The following is a 24647-nucleotide window of genomic DNA, read 5'->3' on the forward strand; positions in this document are numbered from 1 at the left end:
GTCGTGAGACGAGCCTGTTATTATTATTAATATTATTATCATTTTTATCGTGATTATTATTTACTAATATAATTGGGATTACCGTTATATTACTAAAAACTGGGCCAGTTGGTTGAGCAAGACTCCTATTTGTTCAAACGGACTCACGCACCTGGGCTAGGCCCAAGCTAACAAACCTAAACCCTACCTATTTAAACAACCTTATAATCCCTTACCCCCCCCCCCCATTTTCTTCAAAACCAAAACCCTACAAAATCATAATCAGACGCACATCTCTCCTCCTCCCTCGATCAGCTTCTCCGGCAATCGGAGCTCTTCCGGCAAATCCCCCGGTGCTCCGTTCCTATTCCGTCGCACACCCACAAGTCCGCAACGCCCCTGAAAACCCCCTCCTCCCTCTTCACTTTAAGCTACCCAACACCCCCTGTCTCCCCTCGGCTTATCAGCTGACCACCGCCAACCAGTGGTGGCATATGGCGGCACCACAGCAAGAGTGGAAGTAAAAGGAGAGATAAAAGGAAGGCGGCAATGGCATTACATCTCTGACAGCGGCGATGACGACGCCGCCATAACAACGGCGGTGGTGCTCTGATATCCGACAGATTTCATTGGTAAGGTTAACCCCTCCTCGTTTCCTTTTCCTTACTGAAGGTGGACGATGATGAACCTAAATGTTGCTGCTGTTTGATGTTGTTTGAGGATAAATTCAGTGGTGGCCGGCGGCGGCTGTAACTGCCGGAAATAACGACGACGGAGACGGCTGGACGGTGGTTCTCGTTAGCAGCAGGTAGGAGTTAACTATTTTGTTTTGTATGTGCTATTTCTGTTTAGTGTGGGTGCCATTAACTGATTTGGAGTATATATATATTTGAGCATGGTATAGGAATTTTGTAATAAGCAGATCCGAAATCAATTGATTACTTGCATTTTGTGGATTCAACTTCTTGTTCTCATTTGTTTAACTGTTGAAATAAGATTAGGGGTAAAAATTATGTTTGGAGTAGTTTGGACACCACCAGAAATATGTTGTTGCTGTTATGAATATATGCTCCTACATATGGATGTAATGGGTATTAGAGTATTATGTTGGTAAAAGATAGGATTTGTTAACTGTCTTAGATGATTGGTTGAATAAAAGTAGGTGTTTCTATATAAAATCTTTGATGGTGTTAGTAGGATTTTAACGAAAGTCTCATAACAGTCTGTTGTATGTTTGAGTGATTTATTTGGGTTTTTGGTTGCTAAAAGTCATAATTAGTTTGATGATAAAAACCCTAAGGATGAACAGTTTGAATGATAGGAAAACATTTTGAAAAATTCTGCTGTTTGATCTGAATTGGTTAGAATGGAATAATGAAAACATGTTAACGAATTTTGATTGGACAATACATGATTATGCAATTTGATTGGATAGTACAAAAAGCTGGCAAATGTTCTAGAAGGATTCCCGCAGTAGTTGCGAGTCGAGAACATGTGGTTTCAATTCGAGACCACTCATCGACCACTCGAAACCAGGCACTCCACATGTAAGGACTCGAGACCGGCACGGTTGTGACTCAAGACCTCTTGATCTCGACTCAGACCTGACTCGAGGTCTTAAGGTTCCAACTCGCATCTGCACTAATCGAGACCACCTACTTGCAACTCGAAACTTCTTGATTGCGACTCGAGACCTCGTGATCTCGAGTCGAGATCACCCGGTTTCGACTGAACTGGTCTTGTGGGCCAGTTTGGTTATTGGGCCGCACACAGTTAGATGATATGTTTTGGACTATGTGTTATTGTTACCATTACTGTACAATTATGTAAACTATCTGTGCTACGTGATGTGTGTTTAACTTTACTACATGCCGCTACTGGTTGACTGTTTATACGATTTGGACAGGCCCAATAACATTGGTGGGCCTTATGTACCATGTGTTAACTGATGTTTTGGACTATGTGCTAGTATTAATGTCTAACGGTTACTTTTTAACTGTTTACATGCTAGAATAGGCCCAATACCGTGTATGCTTGTATGACATGCATGCTATGTGTTAGATACGTGTAGGATTTTACATGACAGTACTTGCATACGAACCTAACGAATATTAATAACCATAATAGGGTAAGGTTGACCAACGTAACACAAGTAAATTGACTACCGAGCAAAGCAAAGGTGAGTTCACTACTTTTTACTTAAAGCATGCGTTCCCGGTGGTTGGGAAACGGAACAAAACAACTTTTCCTGGTTTGGAATTGCTTACTATCTCCTTGTGCTGGATGCGGTATTTCTATCTCCTTGTGTGGGATACGGGTAACAACACTATCCGTTATGAGGGATACAAACCTACTTTTCTCCCCTTGTGCGGGACCTTAGTTAATTACTGTTTATACGGAATGCAACGAGCAACACTAAACGAAACTCTATCAATCAAGTCCTTACTACTTAATACCGATTAGTCACCGGGGCCAGGCGAACGGGTTATTAGTTGATAGCGCTATTTAGGTCTGACCAGCCTCACACCGACCCTTTTTACTGGGAACGGGCGTGAACTAATTGACTCCGGCAACCGTCAATGATGATAGAACATTGACAAACGGGGCACTGCGAAAACGTACGGTTAAGTAAGTATTCGGTATTGGAAAAACAGCTTAGTCGCTTACTTATGGGGTAGCTCCCCATGGCATGTATAAACGGATAAATTAACTGGTTAAAACTAGTTTTTTTGGAATTAAAACTGGAAAAACTGCAAACACGTGAACTCGCCAACGTTATGTTGACACTCTACTGCATGCTTTGCAGGTTGCTCGATACAGCTCTGGACGGAAGTTGCAATCAGATGGAGTGCGTGGTTCGTAAGTAACATGATAATAAACTTGTGGTTTCAATTATGATGCGTTTTCTTCCCCTTCCGCTGTGAACTTAAAACTATATTTTGAAAAATTTAAGTTAGGTCACTAATTATGCTAATGCTTATAAACACAATCTAATCCGTTCAATATAATTAGTGGCTAAGATCCTGGTCGTCACACACCTTGCGGTAATACTCCGCCTGTGGATTTTGGGGGTGTGACAGATTGGTATCAGAGCCATTGGTTATAGCGAACTAGGTTTTAAATATAAAATATTTTTGGTTTGGGAAATAAAATATTTTTATATAAAAACCAGACCATAACCGTTCGTTAATGAAAACCACAACGACACCACACTCCGGATTGCAAGGTTCGTCAACCTTAGATGCTCACCTGGTAATCGTAGGCTAACGATATATACTTGTGCATAACTTATGTGTGTAAACACGCATGTGTATATGTGTATGATTAGCATATATATGTGTTAGTATGTATGCGTATATTTAATATTTAACACAATGGGTCATATGAAGGCTAGGCTAGCGTGTTACGTGTTAAACAGGAGCGAGTCCTCCTAAATCTGGTTCGAAACCACGATGCACTAAGGGCAAGGAACAAGTTATTCTAAGCCCTCGTCCATGTACTTCCTTACATCGCCGCTGGATTGGAACGAATCGACGCGGTGAATGATTACTCGATATACTTGCTTAGGAAAGGCCTGCAACGAAACACATAGAGAAGTTACGCGAACGAATCGCCAAAGGGGAGCCACCCCTATATCATGGGATATTAGAAGGAACGACGACGTCATTTCGCTTCCTTTTTGCTCACGCATTTATTTTTTTTCCCGACTCCAGTGGCGTGGCTTGTTCTCTCATCCGACCGATCACTTGGATTTTCGAAGCATTCTAGCGAGTTTACACTTTTCGGATTTCTGCTCGCACATCTCGAGCACAAGAAGCATTTGCGGTGTATGCTTCTCATTACAGTGCCAGCAATCGTATCACATTATCCTATTGATCACAGAACTGTTTTCCCCTGAATCCTCGATACATGGTTAATCCTTATTCAATTTGAACCTTATACCTTAGCACGCCCCAAAACCCAGTAAAGTGATATCTTTCTTACAAACCGGCGTATTTGAAAGCGTAGCAAGACGAAGACACGAGCCAGTCAACCCACCAAACGACTTTCATACGAATCCGCGTTTATTGCTCAGATGGTATCCCCGTTTCTATCCTTTCTTTATCCCGACATCCATGTTTCTTCGTATAGAAACCTTGACCATATCTCTCTTTAGTTTGGTGAATTCAACAAACTCAACCTTTAGCCGACAAACTTTTTAGCCCTTGAAATTCAGCAATGTACTACTTCTATCGTGCTTTCTCGAAGACCGTTTTCACAGTTTACATCGAACCCCTCGATGACGCAAACGCTACTCCAAACTCATTTGCAACTTAGAACAATCCACTGGAACTTGGTCTCTTACCGATTTGAGGAATCACATCCTGCCAGACGTCTCAGTAAATCCTGAAATCTACGGACCAGCGCGACGACCATCCCTCTCTAGCTACTTCATTTTGCGCTAACCACATCGACGTAGCACCCCTTATCAGCAAGCGACGTTCTTTGTTCTAAATGCCTACAACTTGTGTACGACCAGCTACCTCATCGACGTCAGATAAATCCCTATTGCCGATCCCAAAGCCTTCATGTTTTGTCTCAAGTTGAACGCAACAGTTATGACTACCCTTCTTGCATTATCTCGCTACTCGTGTTATGGTTCACGGATTCCATGATCCTTATCCTACTCTACTCTGCACAAATCCCCGTTTAAGCGAACTACTTCCTACGAATGTTACTCGTTGGAGCGACGAGCCTAGGATACCCCGGGGGTAACGGGTATCACAAGCACTGTTCTTCGAACTCGATACGATCAACACCAAGTTACAACACTCGAATTTATTCCATCCTACAATTGTTTCTTTCGACAACGTCTGAACCTATTCCGAAAACTAGTGGGAATCCGAATGACTCTATGCTCTACCCTGGTACTCTACGACGCAAACCGCCTTGTGCTAAGTTTTCAATGCATGACTTTAACGTCGCAAAGCCCGCTTTTCTCGACCGTATACGAAACCCCTCACGATTTGAACTCGAAAGGGCATCACCTAGCATCCGAGAGATGCTCAAATATCCCCAACTCCGGCAATTGGAAGATGATCTACGAGGTGCTTCTATCTTATTCTCTCCTGGCCAAGGCATTGATGAAATGTTTGCCAGTAACGGCACGCGACCAAAGAAACCAACAGGTTTTCAAACTTGCAACCATCTACTTGGTAAAAGTAGATACTAGGCACGGGATGCCAACTTCTCTTATATCTGATCGTAACCCACGTTTTGCATCTGATTCGTCGCAAGGCTGTGCACAAGAGACTTTTGGCTCACTGTTAGGCATGAGCACCACTTATCGTTTATCGCCCGCAAGCTGATGGTCGGGCCAAACGCATCATCCAGACACTCAAGGGCATGCTAAGAGCATGTGTTATCGACCGTGGATATGAGTGACACTTCCCTTTTGTAGAATTCTCTTCCAACAGCTGCTACCACACTAGCATTCGGGCAACACCATTTCAGGTATCGCACGGACGCAGATGCCGATCACCTTTGCGTTGGGCGGAAGCCAAATTACCGGCCCAGAACTTGCACTTGAAACAACGAGTAGGATTGCCCCAGAATAGACAACGCATGGCGGCAGCTCCAGACCGTCAGAAAGACTACGCAGATAGGCGTAGGAACCCTCTAGAATTCCTAGTCGGAGACTGGGATCTACTTAAAGTCTCACCCTGGAAGGGTGCGGTTCGTTTTGGTAAATGGGGCAAGCTTAATCCGCAAGACGTTGGACCATTCAAAGTTACCGAAAGGATCGGTAAGGTAGCATTGTCACACCCAGACCACGAAGAACATACAAATCGTGGCGGAAATATTGGGGAGTGTTGTAACATAATTTATTGTTTCAAATCCATGGCAAATGAAGTTTCGTTTTATTAAACAAATATGAAAGTATACATTGATTAAACAAGAACCAAAGAGTACATAACATAAATTAACTAGTTCTTGTCTCGTTTTAAGTCACTAAGGCACAGGTCCGCCTAAGTATGTCTTGATAAGTCCTATGCATCATCTCCTGAAAACACATGTGAAAATAGGTACCTCAGCATAAAAATGCCTGTGAGATACATTGGTTTTGTGAAAACGGAATTCATGACTTATGTTTTGAGAAAATGTTTAGTCATGAACCTTGTATTTTGCTTTGTCTTGTAAATCTTTTGAAAAACGGTAGGATCAGATGATATGTAAAAATAAGAGAACACTGTGTGGTTAAATGGATACCCATGTAAAATGAGTTTGTATAAGATAAGTCGTTTGTAAGTCAATGTCTCGTGAAAAGTGTGTTATTTGTATAAAATGTTATATGCCTCAAATTGAAATGATTCAAGTAACACTACGATATGTAATACCACACAAACACTTATATATAGGAAGTACCACCGGCGTATCCACCATACTTGTATCATATTACACATGCCTCGTTACTTAGATCACTTGCTCAAACCAAACCATCAAGATGAAGTGTTTAACAATTGTAGAAATGTTCATGTATAGTCGAATGTCTATTGTCAAATGTAAATCATGTCAACAGATACAACTGGTTCACACGGTTCAATGGTTACGAACGGTTCATATAATCAAAGGGTTTAGACGGTTCACATAGTCAAATGGTTACAACGGTTCAAAATGTAGTATAATGTGTTCATATGCTGGATGAGCATATGCAACAGAAATGCAATGTAGAATAATGTACTACGCATGCACACAATGGGCGTACGTAGCATGAAATGTATTGTAAAGTGATGTACTAAGTACGCACACAATGGGCATACATAGCATGAAATGTAATGTGAAACAATGTACTAAGTACGCACACAATGGGCATACATAGCATAAAACGTAATGTAAAGCAATGTACTAAGTACGCACACAATGGGCATACATAGCATGAAATGTAATGTAAAACCATGTACTAAGTACGCACACAATGGGCATACATAGCATGAGATGTAATGAAATCATGTACTATAATGTATTAACGAATATAGCATGTATATGATGTGAAAACATGGAAAGCATGAAAGTAACAAGTAGGCACATGTGTTCCACCCCAAAGCAGTTTGGAAAACAGTAAAAGAGGGGTTCAATGTACTCACCTGAGATTGCTTTGAAGTCTTTGTATAATAACCAATAATGCTACAGATCACGGAATATCAAACGACACCTAATAGGTAGCTATATCAATATACCGGACCAAAATCGGAAGGATCGGATAGTATGCGGGTTCGTAAACCAAACGTGTATGGATACTCGTGTAATATGGTTTAACAAAGCCTACATACTAAAATGAAACCTAACCTAAGTGCTTACGACCCATTACGACCCGTTTAGGTAGCTTATGCTATCTTAACGCGTCGTTCGCGTAGAACGCGTTTGGAACGCCTAACATCGTGGCCATAAGGTATAACCTCGGAAGGTTATAGCTATGGTCACCTAATGTGTTTGGTCAGATCCTAATGATCGACCAAATGGGTCGGGTTCGAAAGTATAAGCGATGGTTTAGATCGCTTACCTTATGACCCTATATAAGCACTATACTAAAAGTGACGAGCTAAGCATGTTAGAACATGCTTAACTAAGTTTAGAAAACAGGTTTGGCATCAAAACAAACGGCTTTGATGCTCACGAGTAGTTTGGTTACAAAATACGCAAGAATGCGCATTTTGGCCGAAACTACGACTCGTCACTGAGCCTAGATAACGTGGTAATCAGTAGGTATAGTCACTACGGACTATAACCATCGTGATCACGCTCACGTTATGAAGTTCCAATGAACTTCGTGTTGACCATAGGCTGGTCAACGCAGAAAGTCAAACAAAGTTTGACTTTAGCACTAGAAAGCGATTAAAAGAACGAAAGAACACTTACGAAGGGTCCCCGAAAGCTAAACTTGATCCAGGAGCTCAGGTATGAAGCAATAGCATCAACTTAGAGCTCTTTGATCAGTTTTGTGGGTTTTAACACAAATGGGGGGGTACTTATAGGAAATGTAAAGCCGTTAGGATCGTTTCTTGAATATCGTGCCACGATCTTATGCGTACACTTGTCAAGATGTTGTGGTGGCTTATAATGACCTTAACCCCAGAGATGGTGAAAGGGCATTGCCCTTTGGAGTGTTTGAAAGGCCAAGTTTTGCAAGAAAACAAAGTTTCTGCAACTGTAGGGGCCATGCGGCCCGCGTCAGGATTTGACAAAACTCAGGCGGGCCGCCTGGGCATGTCTGATCTGCACATACTTTCAGAAATGGCAGTTTTGGTCCCTGTTGCATGTTTAAGCCATTTCCGACACTTCTAAGGCCCATAAAGCCAACTTTAAGGCCCTAAAATGATGCCTAAACATTGTGGACATGAAACATGCTCAAAAATATGTCGGATGTTGGTTCGTTTGGCCGTACGATCGCCATGTTCAGTTAATTACGACGAAATGCGCATAAGCGCGAAAAACGATCCAAATGACGCGACGAATGGATTTTTCTCATGCCAAACACTAAGGCATAATATTATAATGCTTACATAAATTTTTGGATGTCCGGATGTATTCAGAACGTAAGTTATGCGCGAAAGTGCAAACTTGTGCACTTTTTGACACTTTTAGCCCCTGAATGATCCAAAAGTTTGTTTTAGCATACCAAACCCCTCAAAGCCTATTTCTAAGCTATGTAAAGGATATTTATGGGATGTTTAACTTATGGACATGTTCCGGAATGTTCGTTACAGTTCGAATTGGCATACTGTCGCAGTTTGTCAAGTTTAGTCCCTGTAAGCGAATTAACTTGTTTTTGCCATACCAAAGCCTTCAAAACTTATTTCTAAGTTATGTAAAGGTTATTTAAGGTATGTTAAGTATATGTTGATGTTCCGGAGTATTTGTCGCATTAAACTGAGTACGTTTACGCACCAGTTTGCGTATAATTCTCCAGAAAGCGATGTAGAGTTTGAAATTGAACAAGAATTGATATGTGCAAAAGATACACATATTTATACAAGATCCCAAGTATGAAATACAATATTTAATTGGCTTGGTATTTGTTTGATGGTCGCGGTGACACAGGTGTCACAGTCTCCCCTACTTTAGGAAATTTCGTCCCGAAATTTATTCGTAGGAGTCTATTAGTGACTTTGCCAAATACCCACCAGCAATATGCAAGGCAATATCCTGTCATTTCCTTGACGGTCATTCTTCAGAAACGAAAATGAACAGACGGAGTCATTTTCCTCAACGAGTATTCTTCAGAAATGGAAATGACGGAATAAGCAAACGGATGTTCATTTCCTCAACGGACAAATCTTCAGAAGCGAAAAATGAACAGACGGAGTCATTTTCAATGGTTGCTTCATCAGAAATGGAAATGAAGGATTACACAACGGATATTCATTTCCCCAACGGATAAATTGTCAGAAACGAAAATGAACTAACGGGGTCATTTTCAACGGTTGCTTCATCAGAGTTGGAAATGAAGGATTACACAACGGATATTCATTTCCCCAACGGATAAATCGTCAGAAACGAAAATGAACTAACGGGGTCATTTTCAACGGTTGCTTCATCAGAGTTGGAAATGAAGGATTACACAACGGATATTCATTTCCCCAACGGATAAATCGTCAGAAACGAAAATGAACTAACGGGGTCATTTTCAACGGTTGCTTCATCAGAGTTGGAAATGAAGGATTACACAACGGATATTCATTTCCTCAACGGATAAATCGTCAGAAACGAAAATGAACTAACGGAGTCATTTTCAACGGTTGCTTCATCAGAGTTGGAAATGAATAGGGTTAACTCTAGACACATGACAGAACTTGCTGTGATTTCTGCGCACTAAATTCCATAATTATGTATGCATCCATAATTACGTAATCCCTTGCACAGTCCGCACAGTTTGTTTTGTAATGTTTTGGGAAGGATATCAAACTTGTGATGAGGGTGACTAGACTTCCATCGAGTCCTTTTAATTAGATCGATAGGGGATCTTCTTAGTTAGGCCACCAAGGAGTCCTTTCAGCTATATCATCACATGATATCCCTAGCCAGATTTTTGGATTAATCTGTTTAACTAGACCACTCAAGGGTCTAATTATGAAGTAGTACTTTATAATCCAAGGGACATAACTATAACGTAGAAGTCCATTAAGGATTTTATATGGTACCTTTGGGTATCCTACTATAAATCCTTTATACGAATGATATGGAAGATTCTACAAGGATTTGGGTAACATAATTTGGATCACACAACAACACATAAGGGAACACATAAGCACAAGGTCACATAATTGTTTAACTTGATTAAAATTTGTTATTAACTTGTTATCGATTGAATACGGATATGGAAACCAGTCGACGGGCTACAATGTCCACTGGGATCTATCTGTGAAGATAGGAAGATGTCCCAAAATTTGATTTTTGTTTACAAGGAATCACCACATTCGAATTAAGGTATACAACAATTAAGGACTTACGGGAAATCCTTAGGTACCCTATTAAGGATTTATAGTGGTACTTTGGGTATTTGTCACGTGTTGTAACTTGCACCTTGTACTTCGTTTTTCTTAGAAGAGACGGGTACTTAGGAATTTCGTGGAAGACGCAAGAGATCATAGAATGGGAGAATTTTGGGGGTAGTTTGTTCTTCAAGCAATACGGTTCCTTGATTGTCGGTATTGTAAGGGATATGTCGTTTATACATGCAACCACAGAAATACATTGCAATGTAAATAAAAGATTTATTTATAAACAACGATAACAACTGTTTCTTGGATCTTGACAACAAAAGAAAATAATACATAACACGTGATTATTTCTAAACGATGTTGTCTTCTAGACAGTCAGATGCTCATCCCTGTGCTGGATTTGCATTAGCAAGCTTTGGGTAATTTCTTCGGAAATGACCCATCTCGCCATAGTTGAAACAAGAGCCTGGTAGAAAACGACCTTGAGCAGGATTGTTGCCAGCTTGGTTTGGCGCAGCTGCAGCTGGACAGACTCTTGCTGTATGGCCTATAAGCCCACAAGTTTGGCATTTGTGGCACTGTACACTGGCGTGATGATGGAGGCTACATTGGTTGCACAAGGGTGCAGTTCCATTGTATGGTTTTCTAGCAGGGGGTTGAGCTGGTTGGTTGGGGACGGCTTGACCATTGTGAGCGACCACGGCGAAGTTCTGAGAAGCCTTTCGCTTCTTTGACTTCTTAGGGGATTCAGTTTGTTCATCCATGGTCTTTGATTCCTCGATTGGGTTCGATTCCCCGACCGGTTTCTTGTCACCTTTTCGGGAAAGTTTACCTTTCCTGATCTTTGATTCAGTCAAGGTTGCAGATAGCTCAATGGCCTGTCTAACTATAGTAGGGTTGCTACCAGTCACAACGTCTTGTATTGAGTCAGGGAGGCCATCAATGTACTTTTCGATTGCCTTATCCAAAGGTGTAACCATATCCGGGCATAACAAACTTAACTCCTCATAACGATCCGTGTAGGCTCGATGCTCACCGCTAACTTGCTTAAGATCGTCGAACTCCGTTTCCAAGGCCCTGATCTCATGACAAGGACAAAATTCCTTCATCATCAGAGCTCGAAGCTCTTGCAATGTTTGAGCCAGTGCCACATCGGCACCCCTATCTCTCGTCACACCATTCCACCATGTCAAAGCTCGTTTCTCAAAGACGCTAGATGCGAATTCTACCTTTCGCTCGTTTGGACATTGAACATGTCTGAGGGTGCTCTCTAAACTCTCGAACCATTGCAGAAGTGTAGTCGCTCCTTGGGACCCAGAAAACTTTGATGGCTTAGCTGAGTTGAACGTCTTGAAGTTGCAGTGGGCATGATTGTTGTTGTTGGCTTGGTTCCATTGAGCAAAGAGGTTTGGGAATTGAGCAGCCATTTGCTGCGCAATGATCTCTGCCAGTTCGGCAGTTGCTATCTGGTTTTCGCGTCGAGGAGGCATTCTAAAAGAGAAACAAGAAAGAAAACAAATGAAATGGCATTGGGTAAGAATAGGATGTTACAATTACCGGCCATAATCATGGTTGATGGTCATTTGTTTGAATCTATAAAGCAAACAAACAACACCAAGGCTGAATCAAAGCAAATAGGTCCTCATAGTGTATCTCGAAGACATGCTCGCCTATAAGTGGACACTCACCCCAAGAGTTCCCAGGTAAGAGTGACTGGTCCGATTATGTGGATTTGTACGAACACTCTAACCTTAGACAGAAATCCCAGGGTACAGGCATTCACTCTTCCAGTTTGCACGTGTTCACATTATTTAGGACCCAAAACTTTGACGAGAGTTTTGAAAATTCAAAGGGGTTCAAAACCTTATAACAGAGGGTTCAAAACCTTATAACAGAGGGTTCAAAACCTAGTAATCAATCATCCTAGAACAGATGATTAGTTTTCAAAGCGGTTTTGGAATTTATGTTCTTGTTGTGGTCATCGCCTAAGGATAGGTGACGGTATTTGTTTTATGACTAAACGCAAGTAAACTCGCGTTAGGGTCCTAGGAAGGTTATAGACTAGGTCAAAGCATTACTAATAACCTAATTCCCTGTAACCATTGGCTCTGATACCAACTTTTCTGTCACACCCCGACCACGAAGAACATACAAATCGTGGCGGAAACATCGGGGAGTGTTGTAACAGAATTTATTGTTTCAAATCCATGGCAAATGAAGTTTCGTTTTATTAAACAAATATGAAAGTATACATTGTTTAAACAAGAACCAAAGAGTACATAACATAAATTAAGTAGTTCTTGTCTCGTTTTAAGTCACTAAGGCACAGGCCCGCCTAAGTATGTCTTGATAAGTCCTATGCATCATCTCCTGAAAACACATGTGAAAATAGGTACGTCAGCATAAAAATGCCTGTGAGATACATTGGTTTTGTGAAAACGGAATTCATGACTTATGTTTTGAGAAAATGTTTAGTCATGAACCTTGTATTTTGCTTTTCTTGTAAATCATTTGAAAACGGTAGGATCAGATGATATGTAAAAATAAGAGAACATGTAAAATGAGTTTGTATAAGATAAGTCGTTTGTAAATCAGTGTCTCGTTAAAAGTGTGTTATTTGTATAAAATGTTATATGCCTCAAATTGAAATGATTCAAGTAACGCTACGATATGTAATACCATACAAACACTTATATATAGGAAGTACCACCGGCGTATCCACCATGCTTGTATCATATTACACATGCCTCGTTACTTAGATCACTTGCTCAAACCAAACCATCAAGATGAAGTGTTTAACAATTGTAGAAATGTTCATGTATAGTCGAATGTCTATTGTCAAATGTAAATCATGTCAACAGATACAACTGGTTCACACGGTTCAATGGTTACGAACGGTTCATATAATCAAAGGGTTTAGACGGTTCACATAGTCAAATGGTTACAACGGTTCAAAATGTAGTATAATGTGTTCATATGCTGGATGAGCATATGCAACAGAAATGCAACGTAGAATAATGTACTACGCATGCACACAATGGGCGTACGTAGCATGAAATGTATTGTAAAGTGATGTACTAAGTACGCACACAATGGGCATACATAGCATGAAATGTAATGTGAAACAATGTACTAAGTACGCACACAATGGGCATACATAGCATAAAACGTAATGTAAAGCAATGTACTAAGTACGCACACAATGGGCATACATAGCATGAAATGTAATGTAAAATCATGTACTAAGTACGCACAAAATGGGCATACATAGCATGAGATGTAATGAAATCATGTACTATAATGTATTAACGAATATAGCAGGTATATGATGTGAAAACATGGAAAGCATGAAAGTAACAAGTAGGCACATGTGTTCCACCCCAAAACAGTTTGGAAAACAGTAAAAGAGGGGTTCAATGTACTCACCTGAGATTGCTTTGTAGTCTTTGTATAATAACCAATAATGCTAGAGATCACGGAATATCAAACGACACCTAATAGGTAGCTTTATCAATATACCGGACCAAAATCGGAAGGATCAGATAGTATGCGGGTTCGTAAACCAAACGAGTATGGATACTCGTGTAATATGGTTTAACAAAGCCTACATACTAAAATGAAACCTAACCTAAGTGCTTACGACCCATTACGACCCGTTTAGGTAGCTTATGCTATCTTAACGCGTCGTTCGCGTAGAACGCGTTTGGAACGCCTAACATCGTGGCCATAAGGTATAACCTCAGAAGGTTATAGCTATGGTCACCTAATGTGTTTGGTCGGATCCTAATGATCGACCAAATGGGTCGGGTTCGAAAGTCTAAGCGATGGTTTAGATCGCTTACCTTATGACCCTATATAAGCACTATACTAAAAGTGACGAGCTAAGCATGTTAGAACATGCTTAACTAAGTTTAGAAAACAGGTTTGGCATCAAAACAAACGGCTTTGATGCTCACGAGTAGTTTGGTTACAAAATACGCAAGAATGCGCATTTTGGCCGAAACTACGACTCGTCACTGAGCCTAGATAACGTGGTAATCAGTAGGTATAGTCACTACGGACTATAACCATCGTGATCACGCTCACGTTATGAAGTTCCAATGAACTTCGTGTTGACCATTGGGTGGTCAACGCAGAAAGTCAAACAAAGTTTGACTTTAGCACTAGAAAGCGTTTAAAAGAACGAAAGAACACTTACGAAGGGTCCCCGAAAGCTAAACTTGATCCAGGAGCTCAGGTATGAAGCAATAGCATCAACTTAGAGCTCTTTGATCAGTTTTGTGGGTTTTAACACAAATGGGGGGGGGGATATTTATAGGAAAAGTAAAGCCGTTAGGATCGTTTCTTGAGTATCGTGCCACGATCTTATGCGTACACTTGTCAAGATGTTGTGGTGGCTTATAATGACCTTAACCCCAGAGATGGTGAAAGGGCATTGCCCTTTGGAGTGTTTGAAAGGCCAAGTTTTGCAAGAAAACAAAGTTTCTGCAACTGTAGGGGCCATGCGGGCCGCCTGGGCATGTCTGATCTGCACATACTTTCAGAAATGGCAGTTTTGGTCCCTGTTGCATGTTTAAGCCATTTCCGACACTTCTAAGGCCCATAAAGCCAACTTTAAGGCCCTAAAATGATGCCTAAACATTGTGGACATGAAACATGCTCAAAAATATGTCGGATGTTGGTTCGTTTGGCCGTACGATCGCGTTGTTCGGTTAATTACGACGAAATGCGCATAAGCGCGAAAAACGATCCAAATGACGCGACGAATGGATTTTTCTCTTGCCAAACACTAAGGCATAATATTATAATGCTTACATAAATTTTTGGATGTCCGGATGTATTCAGAACGTAAGTTATGCGCGAAAGTGCAAACTTGTGCACTTTTTGACACTTTTAGCCCCTGAATGATCCAAAAGTTTGTTTTAGCATACCAAACCCCTCAAAACCTATTTCTAAGCTATGTAAAGGATATTTATGGTATGTTTAACTTATGGACATGTTCCGGAATGTTCGTTACAGTTCGAATTGGCATACTTTCATAGTTTGTCAAGTTTAGTCCCTGTAAGCGAATTAACTTGTTTTTGCCATACCAAAGCCTTCAAAACTTATTTCTAAGTTATGTAAAGGTTATTTAAGGTATGTTAAGTATATGTTGATGTTCCGGAGTATTTGTCGCATTAAACTGAGTACGTTTACGCACTAGTTTGCGTATAATTCTCCAGAAAGCGATGTAGAGTTTGAAATTGAACAAGAATTGATATGTGCAAAAGATACACATATTTATACAAGATCCCAAGTATGAAATACAATATTTCATTGGCTTGGTATTTGTTTGATGGTCGCGGTGACACAGGTGTCACAAGCATACTGATTAAACCTGCCTGAAGAGCTGGATGCGGTACACAACGTCTTTCACGTGCCCAATCTGAAGGAGTGTTTGTCAGCTAAAACATTCGTTGTTCTTTTAGGAACTTGTGATTAACAACCAACTACGCTTCATGGAGGAACCGGTTGAGATCAGGGATCAAGAAACCAAAACCCTCAAGCGTGGTACAATATACCAACAGACCGAGTTCGTTGGATCTCGCGTCGAGGCCCAGAGCTTACCCGGGAACGGGAAAACCAGATGATGTGCATGTATCCCCAGTTGTTTACAAACATTACTTCTAGCACTGAGGCTACAGCTGAATTTCGAGAAGAAATTCCAAACCAACAGGGGATGATGTGACGCCCCACGAAAACGTTTAATCACACTAGCTTGTCAGTGGCTGCACGCTAAATTTCGGGATGAAATTTCTTGAACTTGGGGATAATGTGACACTTCGGGTTTTCCTGTACGTTTCTTGAGTGCCATAATTAATTTTGTGAAACTCAATACTAATACTAAGTGAAATACGTACAAACCCTGTGAATCTAATGCTATGCGATTTTATGTGCTATGTGACGGTATGTGCTATGTGGCTTACATGTTTCGTTCTGTGGACCTTCGTGAAACTGCTTGTATCTACGTATGGTAATGGAGTCTATGTATGCATATAGAGTGTAGCGTATGACTGTTGCTTAAATTTCGAGGACGAAATTCCTGTAACCTGGGGAGAATGTGACAACTCGAACCTTTGACCCTAATCGTCGTGAGACGAGCCTGTTATTATTATTAATATTATTATCATTTTTATCGTGATTATTATTTACTAAAATAATTGGGATTACCGTTATATTACTAAAAACTGGGCCAGTTGGTTGAGCAAGACTCCTATTTGTTCAAACGGACTCACGCACTTGGGCTAGGCCCAAGCTAACAAACCTAAACCCTACCTATTTAAACAACCTTATAATCCCTTACCCCCCTCATTTTCTTCAAAACCAAAACCCTACAAAATCATAATCAGCCGCACATCTCTCCTCCTGCCTTCGATCAGCTTCTCCGGCAATCGGAGCTCTTCCGGCAAATCCCCCGGTGCTCCGTTCCTATTCCATCGCACACCCACAAGTCCGCAACACCCCTGAAAACCCCCTCCTCCCTCTTCACTTTAAGCTACCCAACACCCCCTGTCTCCCCTCGGCTTATCAGCTGACCACCGCCAACCGGTGGTGGCATATGGCGGCACCACAGCAAGAGTGGAAGTAAAAGGAGAGATAAAAGGAAGGCGGCGACGGCATTACATCTCTGACAGCGGCGATGACGGCGCCGCCGTAACGACGGCGGTGGTGCTCTGATCTCCGACAGATTTCATTGGTAAGGTTAACCCCTCCTCGTTTCCTTTTCCTTACTGAAGGTGGACGATGATGAACCTAAATGTTGCTGCTATTTGATGTTGTTTGAGGATAAAGCCAGTGGTGGCCGGCGGCGGCTGTAACTGCCGGAAATAACGACGACGGAGACGGCTGGACGGTGGTTCTCGTTGGCAGCAGGTAGGAGTTAACTATTTTGTTTTGTATGTGCTATTTCTGTTTAGTGTGGGTGGCATTAACTGATTTGGAGTAGATATATTTGAGCATGGTATAAGAATTTTGTAATAAGCAGATCCGAAATCAATTGATTACTTGCATTTTGTGGATTCAACTTCTTGTTCTCATTTGTTTAACTGTTCAAATAAGATTAGGGGTAAAAATTATGTTTAGAGTAGTTTGGACACCACCAGAGATACGTTGTTGCTGTTATGAATATATGCTCCTACATATGGATGTAATGGGTATTAGAGTATTATGTTGGTAAAAGATAGGATTTGTTTACTGTCTTAGATGATTGGTTGAATAAAAGTAGGTGTTTCTATATAAAATCTTTGATGGTGTTAGTAGGATTTTAACGAAAGTCTCATAACAGTCTGTTGTATGTTTGAGTGATTTATTTGGGTTTTTGGTTGCTAAAAGTCATAATTAGTTTGATGATAAAAACCCCAAGGATGAACAGTTTGAATGATAGGAAAACATTTTGAAAAATTCTGCTATTTGATCTGAATTGATTAGAATGGAATAATGAAAACATGTTAATGAATTTTGATTGGACAGTACATGATTATGCAATTTGATTGGATAGTACAAAAAGCTGGCAAATGTTCTAGAAGGATTCCCGCAGTAGTTGCGAGTCGAGAACATGTGGTTTTAATTCGAGACCACTCATCGACCACTCGAAACCAGGCACTCCACATGTAAGGAATCGAGACCGGCACGGTTGTGACTCGAGACCTGACTCGAGGTCTTAAGGTTCCGACTCGCATCTGCACTACTCGAGACCATCTACTTGCAACTCGAAACTTCTTGATTGCGACTCGAGACTTCGTGATCTCGAGTCGAGATCACCCGGTTTCGACTGAACTGGTCTTGTGGGCCAGTTTGGTTATTGGGCCGCACATAGTTAGATGATACGTTTTGGACTATGTGTTATTGTTACCATTACTGTACAATTATGCAAACTATCTGTGCTACGTGATGTGTGTTTAACTTTACTACATGTCGCTACTGGTTGACTGTTTATACGATTTGGATAGGCCCAATAACATTGGTGGGCCTTATGTACCATGTGTTAACTGATGTTTTGGACTGTGTGCTAGTATTAATGTCTAACTGTTTCTGTTTAACTGTTTACATGCTAGAATAGGCCCAATACCGTGTATGCTTGTATGACATGCATGCTATGTGTTAGATACGTGTAGGATTTTACGTGGCACTACTTGCATACGAACCTAACGAATATTAATAACAATAATAGGGTAAGGTTGACCAACGTAACACAAGTAAAGTGACTACCGAGCAAAGCAAAGGTGAGTTCACTACTTTTTACTTAAAGCATGCGTTCCCGGTGGTTGGGAAATGGAACAAAACAACTTTTCCTGGTTTGGAATTGCTTACTATCTCCTTGTGCGGGATGCGGTATTTCTATCTCCTTGTGTGGGATACGGGTAACAACACTATCCCCTGTGAGGGATACAAACCTACTTTTCTCCCCTTGTGCGGGACCCTTAGTTAATTACTGTTTATACGGAATGCAACGAGCAACACTAAACGAAACTCTATCACTCAAGTCCCTACTACTTAATACCGATTAGTCACCGGGGCCAGGCGAACGAGTTATTAGTTGATAGCGGTATTTAGGTCTGACCAGCCTCACACCGACACTTGTTACTGGGAACGGGCGTGAACTAATAAACTCCGGCAACCGTCAGTGACGATAGAACATTGACAAACGGGGCACTGCGAAAACGTACGGTTAAGTAAGTATTCAGTATTGGAAAAACAGTTTAGTCGCTTACTTATGGGGTAGCCCCCCATGGCATGTATAAACGGATAAATTAATTGGTTAAAACTAGTTTTTTTGGAATTAAAACTGGAAAAACTGCAAACACGTCAGCTCTGGACGGACGTTGCAATCAGATGGAGTGCGTGGTTCGTAAGTAACATGATAATAAACTTGTGGTTTCAATTATGATGCGTTTTCTTCCCCTTCCACTGTGAACTTAAAACTATGTTTTGAAAAATTTAAGTTAGGTCACTAGTTATGCTAATGCTTATAAACACAATCTAATCCGTTCAATATAATTAGTGGCTAAGATCCTGGTCGTCACACACCTTGCGGTAATACTCCGCGTGTGGATTTTGGGGGTGTGACATTAACTTTTCATTTTGTAACGTTCGGAGGTATTAACGTTATTTGTAGGTTTAAAATCACATTCTATTAGTGTCTAAGTATGTTATTTTGTGCAAACCACAGAGACTAACTATGTTAATACCCTAGAAGTTAATACCTCCAAACGTTACAAAATGAAAAGTTAATACCCTAGAATGTGATTTTAAAATATTAGTACCTAAGTATGTTATTTTGTGCAAACCATAGGGACTAACTATGTAATTAACTCATGAAAATAAATATACCAAATGGTATATAAATTGATTTCTGAAATATTTTCAAAATGTGTCAGTTATTTATATTTACCAGTGAAAACCGACGTCTCTTTAAAAGACTAAGCGCATGTTGCAAAGAACGTAAATAGGCTGGAAGCTGTCCGGTAATTGCTTAAGTGGAATTTGCAACTCCATACAAGAAGCCTAGTGGTATTACATAATCTTTTGTTATTCGATCCACATGTGGATATTTTATACACTTTGGTCTGTATATTATTTTATGAACTTTCGGACAATTGTAATTTGTAATAATTATTTCATACTCCCAATACTTCCGCTGTATTATTGTGAATATCTATATCAATTTTTCATAAATAAACTCCAAGTCCGGGCCCTCTGAGAAATCAGGTATGAAAATGTTGCATCCGAATCATTCACAAGTTTATTCCGCAATTTGTTTTTAGTTAGTCGTGATTGATTTCGTAAAAAAATATATTTAGGGGTTAATTTGATAAAGTTGAGTAGCTAAGAAGGTTTTTTCTGTAGCTAAGCAATAGATAGAGGAGTTGTTGTGTAAAAGTAAAAACTAAAAGTGAAGTATATAATCGAAAACAATAATAATCGGAATCTAGAATAGAAAACCCTAATTTCTTCTTCTGCCTTGCAAGTCCCTTGGATTGAACATCATCGGGTACGAATGAATCTCATCTGAAAATAGTATTTGTATGCGTTTGCCAGTCAGCAGTTGATATACTCCGTGAATGTTATGTTTTAATTGATTGTTAGTTTTGTAAAGTCATATGCTTTCTTTCTTTCTGCAGGGGATGAATAAGTATATTTAAACATGATAATTCATAATAACCTACCTGCCCTGCCTGCCTGCCTTATATCAAATATAGATCCGATAGCGGTATAAATAAAATAAAAGTTGACATCCTACTGAAATAATAAGTTATAAAACAATAATTTACTCTTATCCTGTTGTTGTTGTTGTTAGATAAAGCTCAAGTTCTCACAGTACAATAAAGCCATATGCTTTCTTTCTTTTCAATTTGAGGAGGTGAGAGACAAGGATGGCAGACATACCAGGTTATCTGATAACCTGTTTGAATTCCGGAAAACTTGCTCTTTTGGCTATTTTGGTATCTGGAGGGATCGTATTGCAAATACTAGTAAGATGCAAACCCCCTGTATGTATACATGCTTAAAGATATTAGCTACCTCATTTACCTGTTTTCTTTCATCGCAACAGGCATGTGTTTTGTACAATAATTGGTGGCCAATGCTAACAGGTACCAGGAGGACTTTAATTCTTGCATATGAATTTCCTGTTGTTGACAATTCCAATTATTACATCACCTCACCTATCATTTTTCAATAAGGGTTGGTTCGGTTATGGGCTAAAACTGAACCTAGAAACCATTTTTTACTTTTTTATTTTCCTAACTGATCAGTTATGTTTCTTTATTAGAAAAGATGGTTTGTTTCGGTTAACCACTGACTGTGGACATAGGTGGATTCTAATTAATAACTCCAATTATATCTTCGGTCAGATAATGTATTAGAAATCTTTTCTAATTAGTTAATATGTGAGAGTAAGTGATATGTTATCTATAACGAAAAATAATTAATAATTGGTTTTAATTTCAGTTCTGTATAACGCATAAACGAACCATAAAACTTGTTTCAGAATAATCATGATAGAACCATCGGTTTTTCAGCCCACCTTTAGTGTGAACCATGGGTCTAATGGCCTTGTCTCAAAATGATTCACACCCGCTGCTATATTTTCTCTGAGGGTTGAAAAAATGATTGCTTATTTTTGGAAAGATTCCGAATGAAGTTATTATTATCAGAACAAATAACTTCATATGGTTCTTTTAACATAAAACAGTATACCAAATTTACGTTGTTATTATTGACGATGCAGCATTGATGTATGTGATTCTCCTTGTGCCGTTGATATTATTTGCTGGGTCGGATACTTCTGTCTACTACACTGAATCTCAAAGCAGGTATGTATATTCCTTTTGAAATACCACCCTTGCCAATTTACTGTTAGGCTATATTGCTGATGTCTGTTATATGGGAACGGGTCAATTCGGATTGTGTTTTATTGGTAACAGTTAAAAAATAAAGTAAACGGATAAATTTGGGTTTACATGCCAATAGCTTCTAATAGGGTTCAAATTTGGGTTTACAAGTTGTCCTTTATGTTTACACCAAATTACAGGCGCTGTCCTTTAGCGCAAAAGTTGACAAGTTTTGTACTTAATGTTTCAAAGTTTTGCACGTTATGTCCTTTAGGCCAAACCCAGTTAGATTTTTTGGTTAAATTTGGTCATGTGCCTTGCACATGAGGGCATTGTTGTCTTTTCATCTCTTTAGGGACTATTTATTATGTACAACAACTAATATTGAGGGGCTATTGTGTAGAAAATAAATACATATTTTGCATCTACAAGCTCAGCTTCCTCCCTCATTCTCTCTCTTTCATCCCTCACTCTCTCTCTATAACAATGGTGGTTTCTACAGTTTCTACACGAAGAACAAGCGGACCAGTGATACGATCTCACTTTCCATCTAGAACGACGTCGTTTGCATCTACAAGCCAAGCTTTCTCCACCGAATCCACTTCGTTTTTCCGAAACCGATCAGAATCACACACTCCGGCATATAGGACGATGTCGTCTTCGTCTTCCGTACGGTTTTCGCTCGATAACCGTCCGATTTCTCCGAGCAGATCCATATCTTCTCCGGTAAGAAATCACAATCAGGCGGTGAAGAAGACGTGTATGTGCTCGCCTACAATGAACGCATCCAGGTTCGTTCCGGTGTAGCTTGCATAAGAACAGTAACAATAACAATGGCAACCGCAGCAACAGAAACGTTTTCATGTTAGATCTTCTAATTTTGGTGATGAATGTAGCATCACCACGGCACCACCACCTATTAGATCTTCTAATTTTGGAGTAGGGGTGTTGTCGCCGGAGACTCGATGCCGGAATTGATTTTTTGGGTTTTTGATATTTTTGGTTTTGGGGATTTTTCAGGGTTTTCTGATTTGGTATTTAGGTTTTTTATTTTTGGGGGTTTTTGATGTAACAGTGAGCAGTGGAGGTAGAGGTGGATGTGAAGGGTAGGGGTGGCAGTGGGAGTGGAGGGTGGTGGTGGTGGTGGTGAAGGGTGGTGATGATGGATCTAACCAAAATAATAATAATATTTTAAATTATTTTGTTTTATTTTTTAAATATTATTAAATAAATGGGGTAAAAAGACTAAAATGCCCTTGGGTGACTAGATCTAACCAAAAAATCTAACTGGGTTTGGCCTAAAGGACATAACGTGTAAGATTTTGGAACATAAAGTACAAAACTTGTCAACTTTTGCGTTAAAGGACAACGCCTGCAATTTGGTGTAAACATAAAGGACAAAACTTGTAATTTACTCTTTTTTTTTTGGTTCTAAAAAGTAGGCATGGCTTTCTATTGCATGTGGCACAAGCGCTCTCGTCTTGTACATGGGCAGATTTTGTGCTTCTTTAGGTTGTACATATAGCTTTTTAGGCTGTGTTTATGTATTTGATCCTATATATATAGAGGTTTTACCATCTAAATATTGGGTACGTCAGAAGTATAAAAATTATTATTATATAAATGCCCTATGCCTCGCATACATGGCGTGTCCGCCTTCTTAGGGTGGAGGGACCCTATCGCCTATCTTTACATTTTTTAATGTCTTGGTGATGGATCATATTTATTTAGCACAAATTGAATAATAAAATAAATCACATGAACCTAGCTATTTTGACTTTGTATTGTGTTTTACAGCTGGGAGGATGCAACCAAGTTTCTTACAGGGGCTTCAGCAATGGGCAGTGTGGCAATTCCTGTAATCTTGAAGCATGCAGGTGTGATTACGTGGGGTGCATTTGCAATGGAGATTTCGTCGCTTTTTGTGTTTGTTATGGCAATATTATGTTTGACTGGAATGAATAGTGATGATGGAGGAGGGTATCGTATGATCTGAGTCAAATCATGGTCAGCTTTCTGTGGGAGTTTGATGTTTCATGTGCTTGTTTGTTTGTTTGTGTGGCAAATATGTAAATTTCATGACTTTATTTTATTCTTTGGTGTTTCTTCCTAGCACAAGCTTTTCCAGATCTGAATTAACCACCAAATGTAGAAGAATTTGAAACTTTGTTGGAATGTGGTTTTTTCTGTCTGGAAAAAGCTTTGCTTGGTTCCTGTTTGAAGTATAAATCTTTAATATTGAAGTTGATGGAATATTTTTTGGGGAATCAGTTATTTCATCATGGTATATGCTTTATCCTAAGATTGCATTTGATAAAAAGGTAAACATAAGAATGGAGCGTGGGATAGTTTTGGTTTTGTCTTGAACGGAACTATTTACAACACTTAGATTATTCCATAACCGATCGAGTTTGGTAATAATTTTTAAACCGTCGGTTCAGTCATGTTATAAAGAGGCTTTATTACATGACAGATGGTTACTGTTTCGTTGCTCTCTCTATTTACTCACCATAATATTATTACCATTTCACTTTGACCAACCATTTTCACTTTGGCCAATCATTGTAATGCTTGTTGACAGAATAGGACGAGTTTCTCCCTTCTATTATCAGCATGTGTTGCTGATACGATTAATCCCTCCCTCAATTATTTCCAAAGACAAACCTGATCTGCTACATGTGTATTCTAAAAGGGGCAAAGGGAAAGTATCTACAAGTCGCTAAGAGTTTGTTATAAACTATTAGGGGGTAGGGACGCCCATCACTCACCACTCACTCATCACTCACAACAGCCAATCAATTTCCACCATGTCATCGAG

General features: G+C 39.9%; 1 protein-coding gene across 3 annotated transcripts; it reads left to right on the forward strand.

The window, feature by feature from the left end:
• Window positions 1-20364: 20364 nt before the first annotated feature.
• Window positions 20365-24108, forward strand: LOC110917056 (vacuolar protein sorting-associated protein 55 homolog). Of its 3 annotated transcripts, XM_022161689.2 has the most exons (6): window positions 20406-20487; window positions 20618-20706; window positions 20794-20968; window positions 21049-21088; window positions 21727-21811; window positions 23627-24108. In XM_022161689.2, the coding sequence occupies exons 3-6, from the start codon at window positions 20870-20872 to the stop codon at window positions 23823-23825; spliced, it is 423 nt and encodes a 140-aa protein (XP_022017381.1). In that variant the 5' UTR covers window positions 20406-20487; window positions 20618-20706; window positions 20794-20869; the 3' UTR covers window positions 23826-24108. The 3 variants fall into 3 exon arrangements, with proteins under 3 accessions (XP_022017378.1, XP_022017381.1, XP_035841691.1); XM_022161686.2 differs by lacking the exon at window positions 20618-20706 and having other exon boundaries at window positions 20365-20487; XM_035985798.1 differs by lacking the exons at window positions 20406-20487; window positions 20618-20706; window positions 20794-20968; window positions 21049-21088; window positions 21727-21811 and adding an exon at window positions 22103-22620.
• The last annotated feature ends 539 nt before the right edge of the window (window positions 24109-24647 follow it).

The sequence above is a fragment of the Helianthus annuus genome, chromosome 16, assembly GCF_002127325.2.
Source record: "Helianthus annuus cultivar XRQ/B chromosome 16, HanXRQr2.0-SUNRISE, whole genome shotgun sequence".
Classification (NCBI taxonomy): Eukaryota; Viridiplantae; Streptophyta; class Magnoliopsida; order Asterales; family Asteraceae; genus Helianthus; species Helianthus annuus.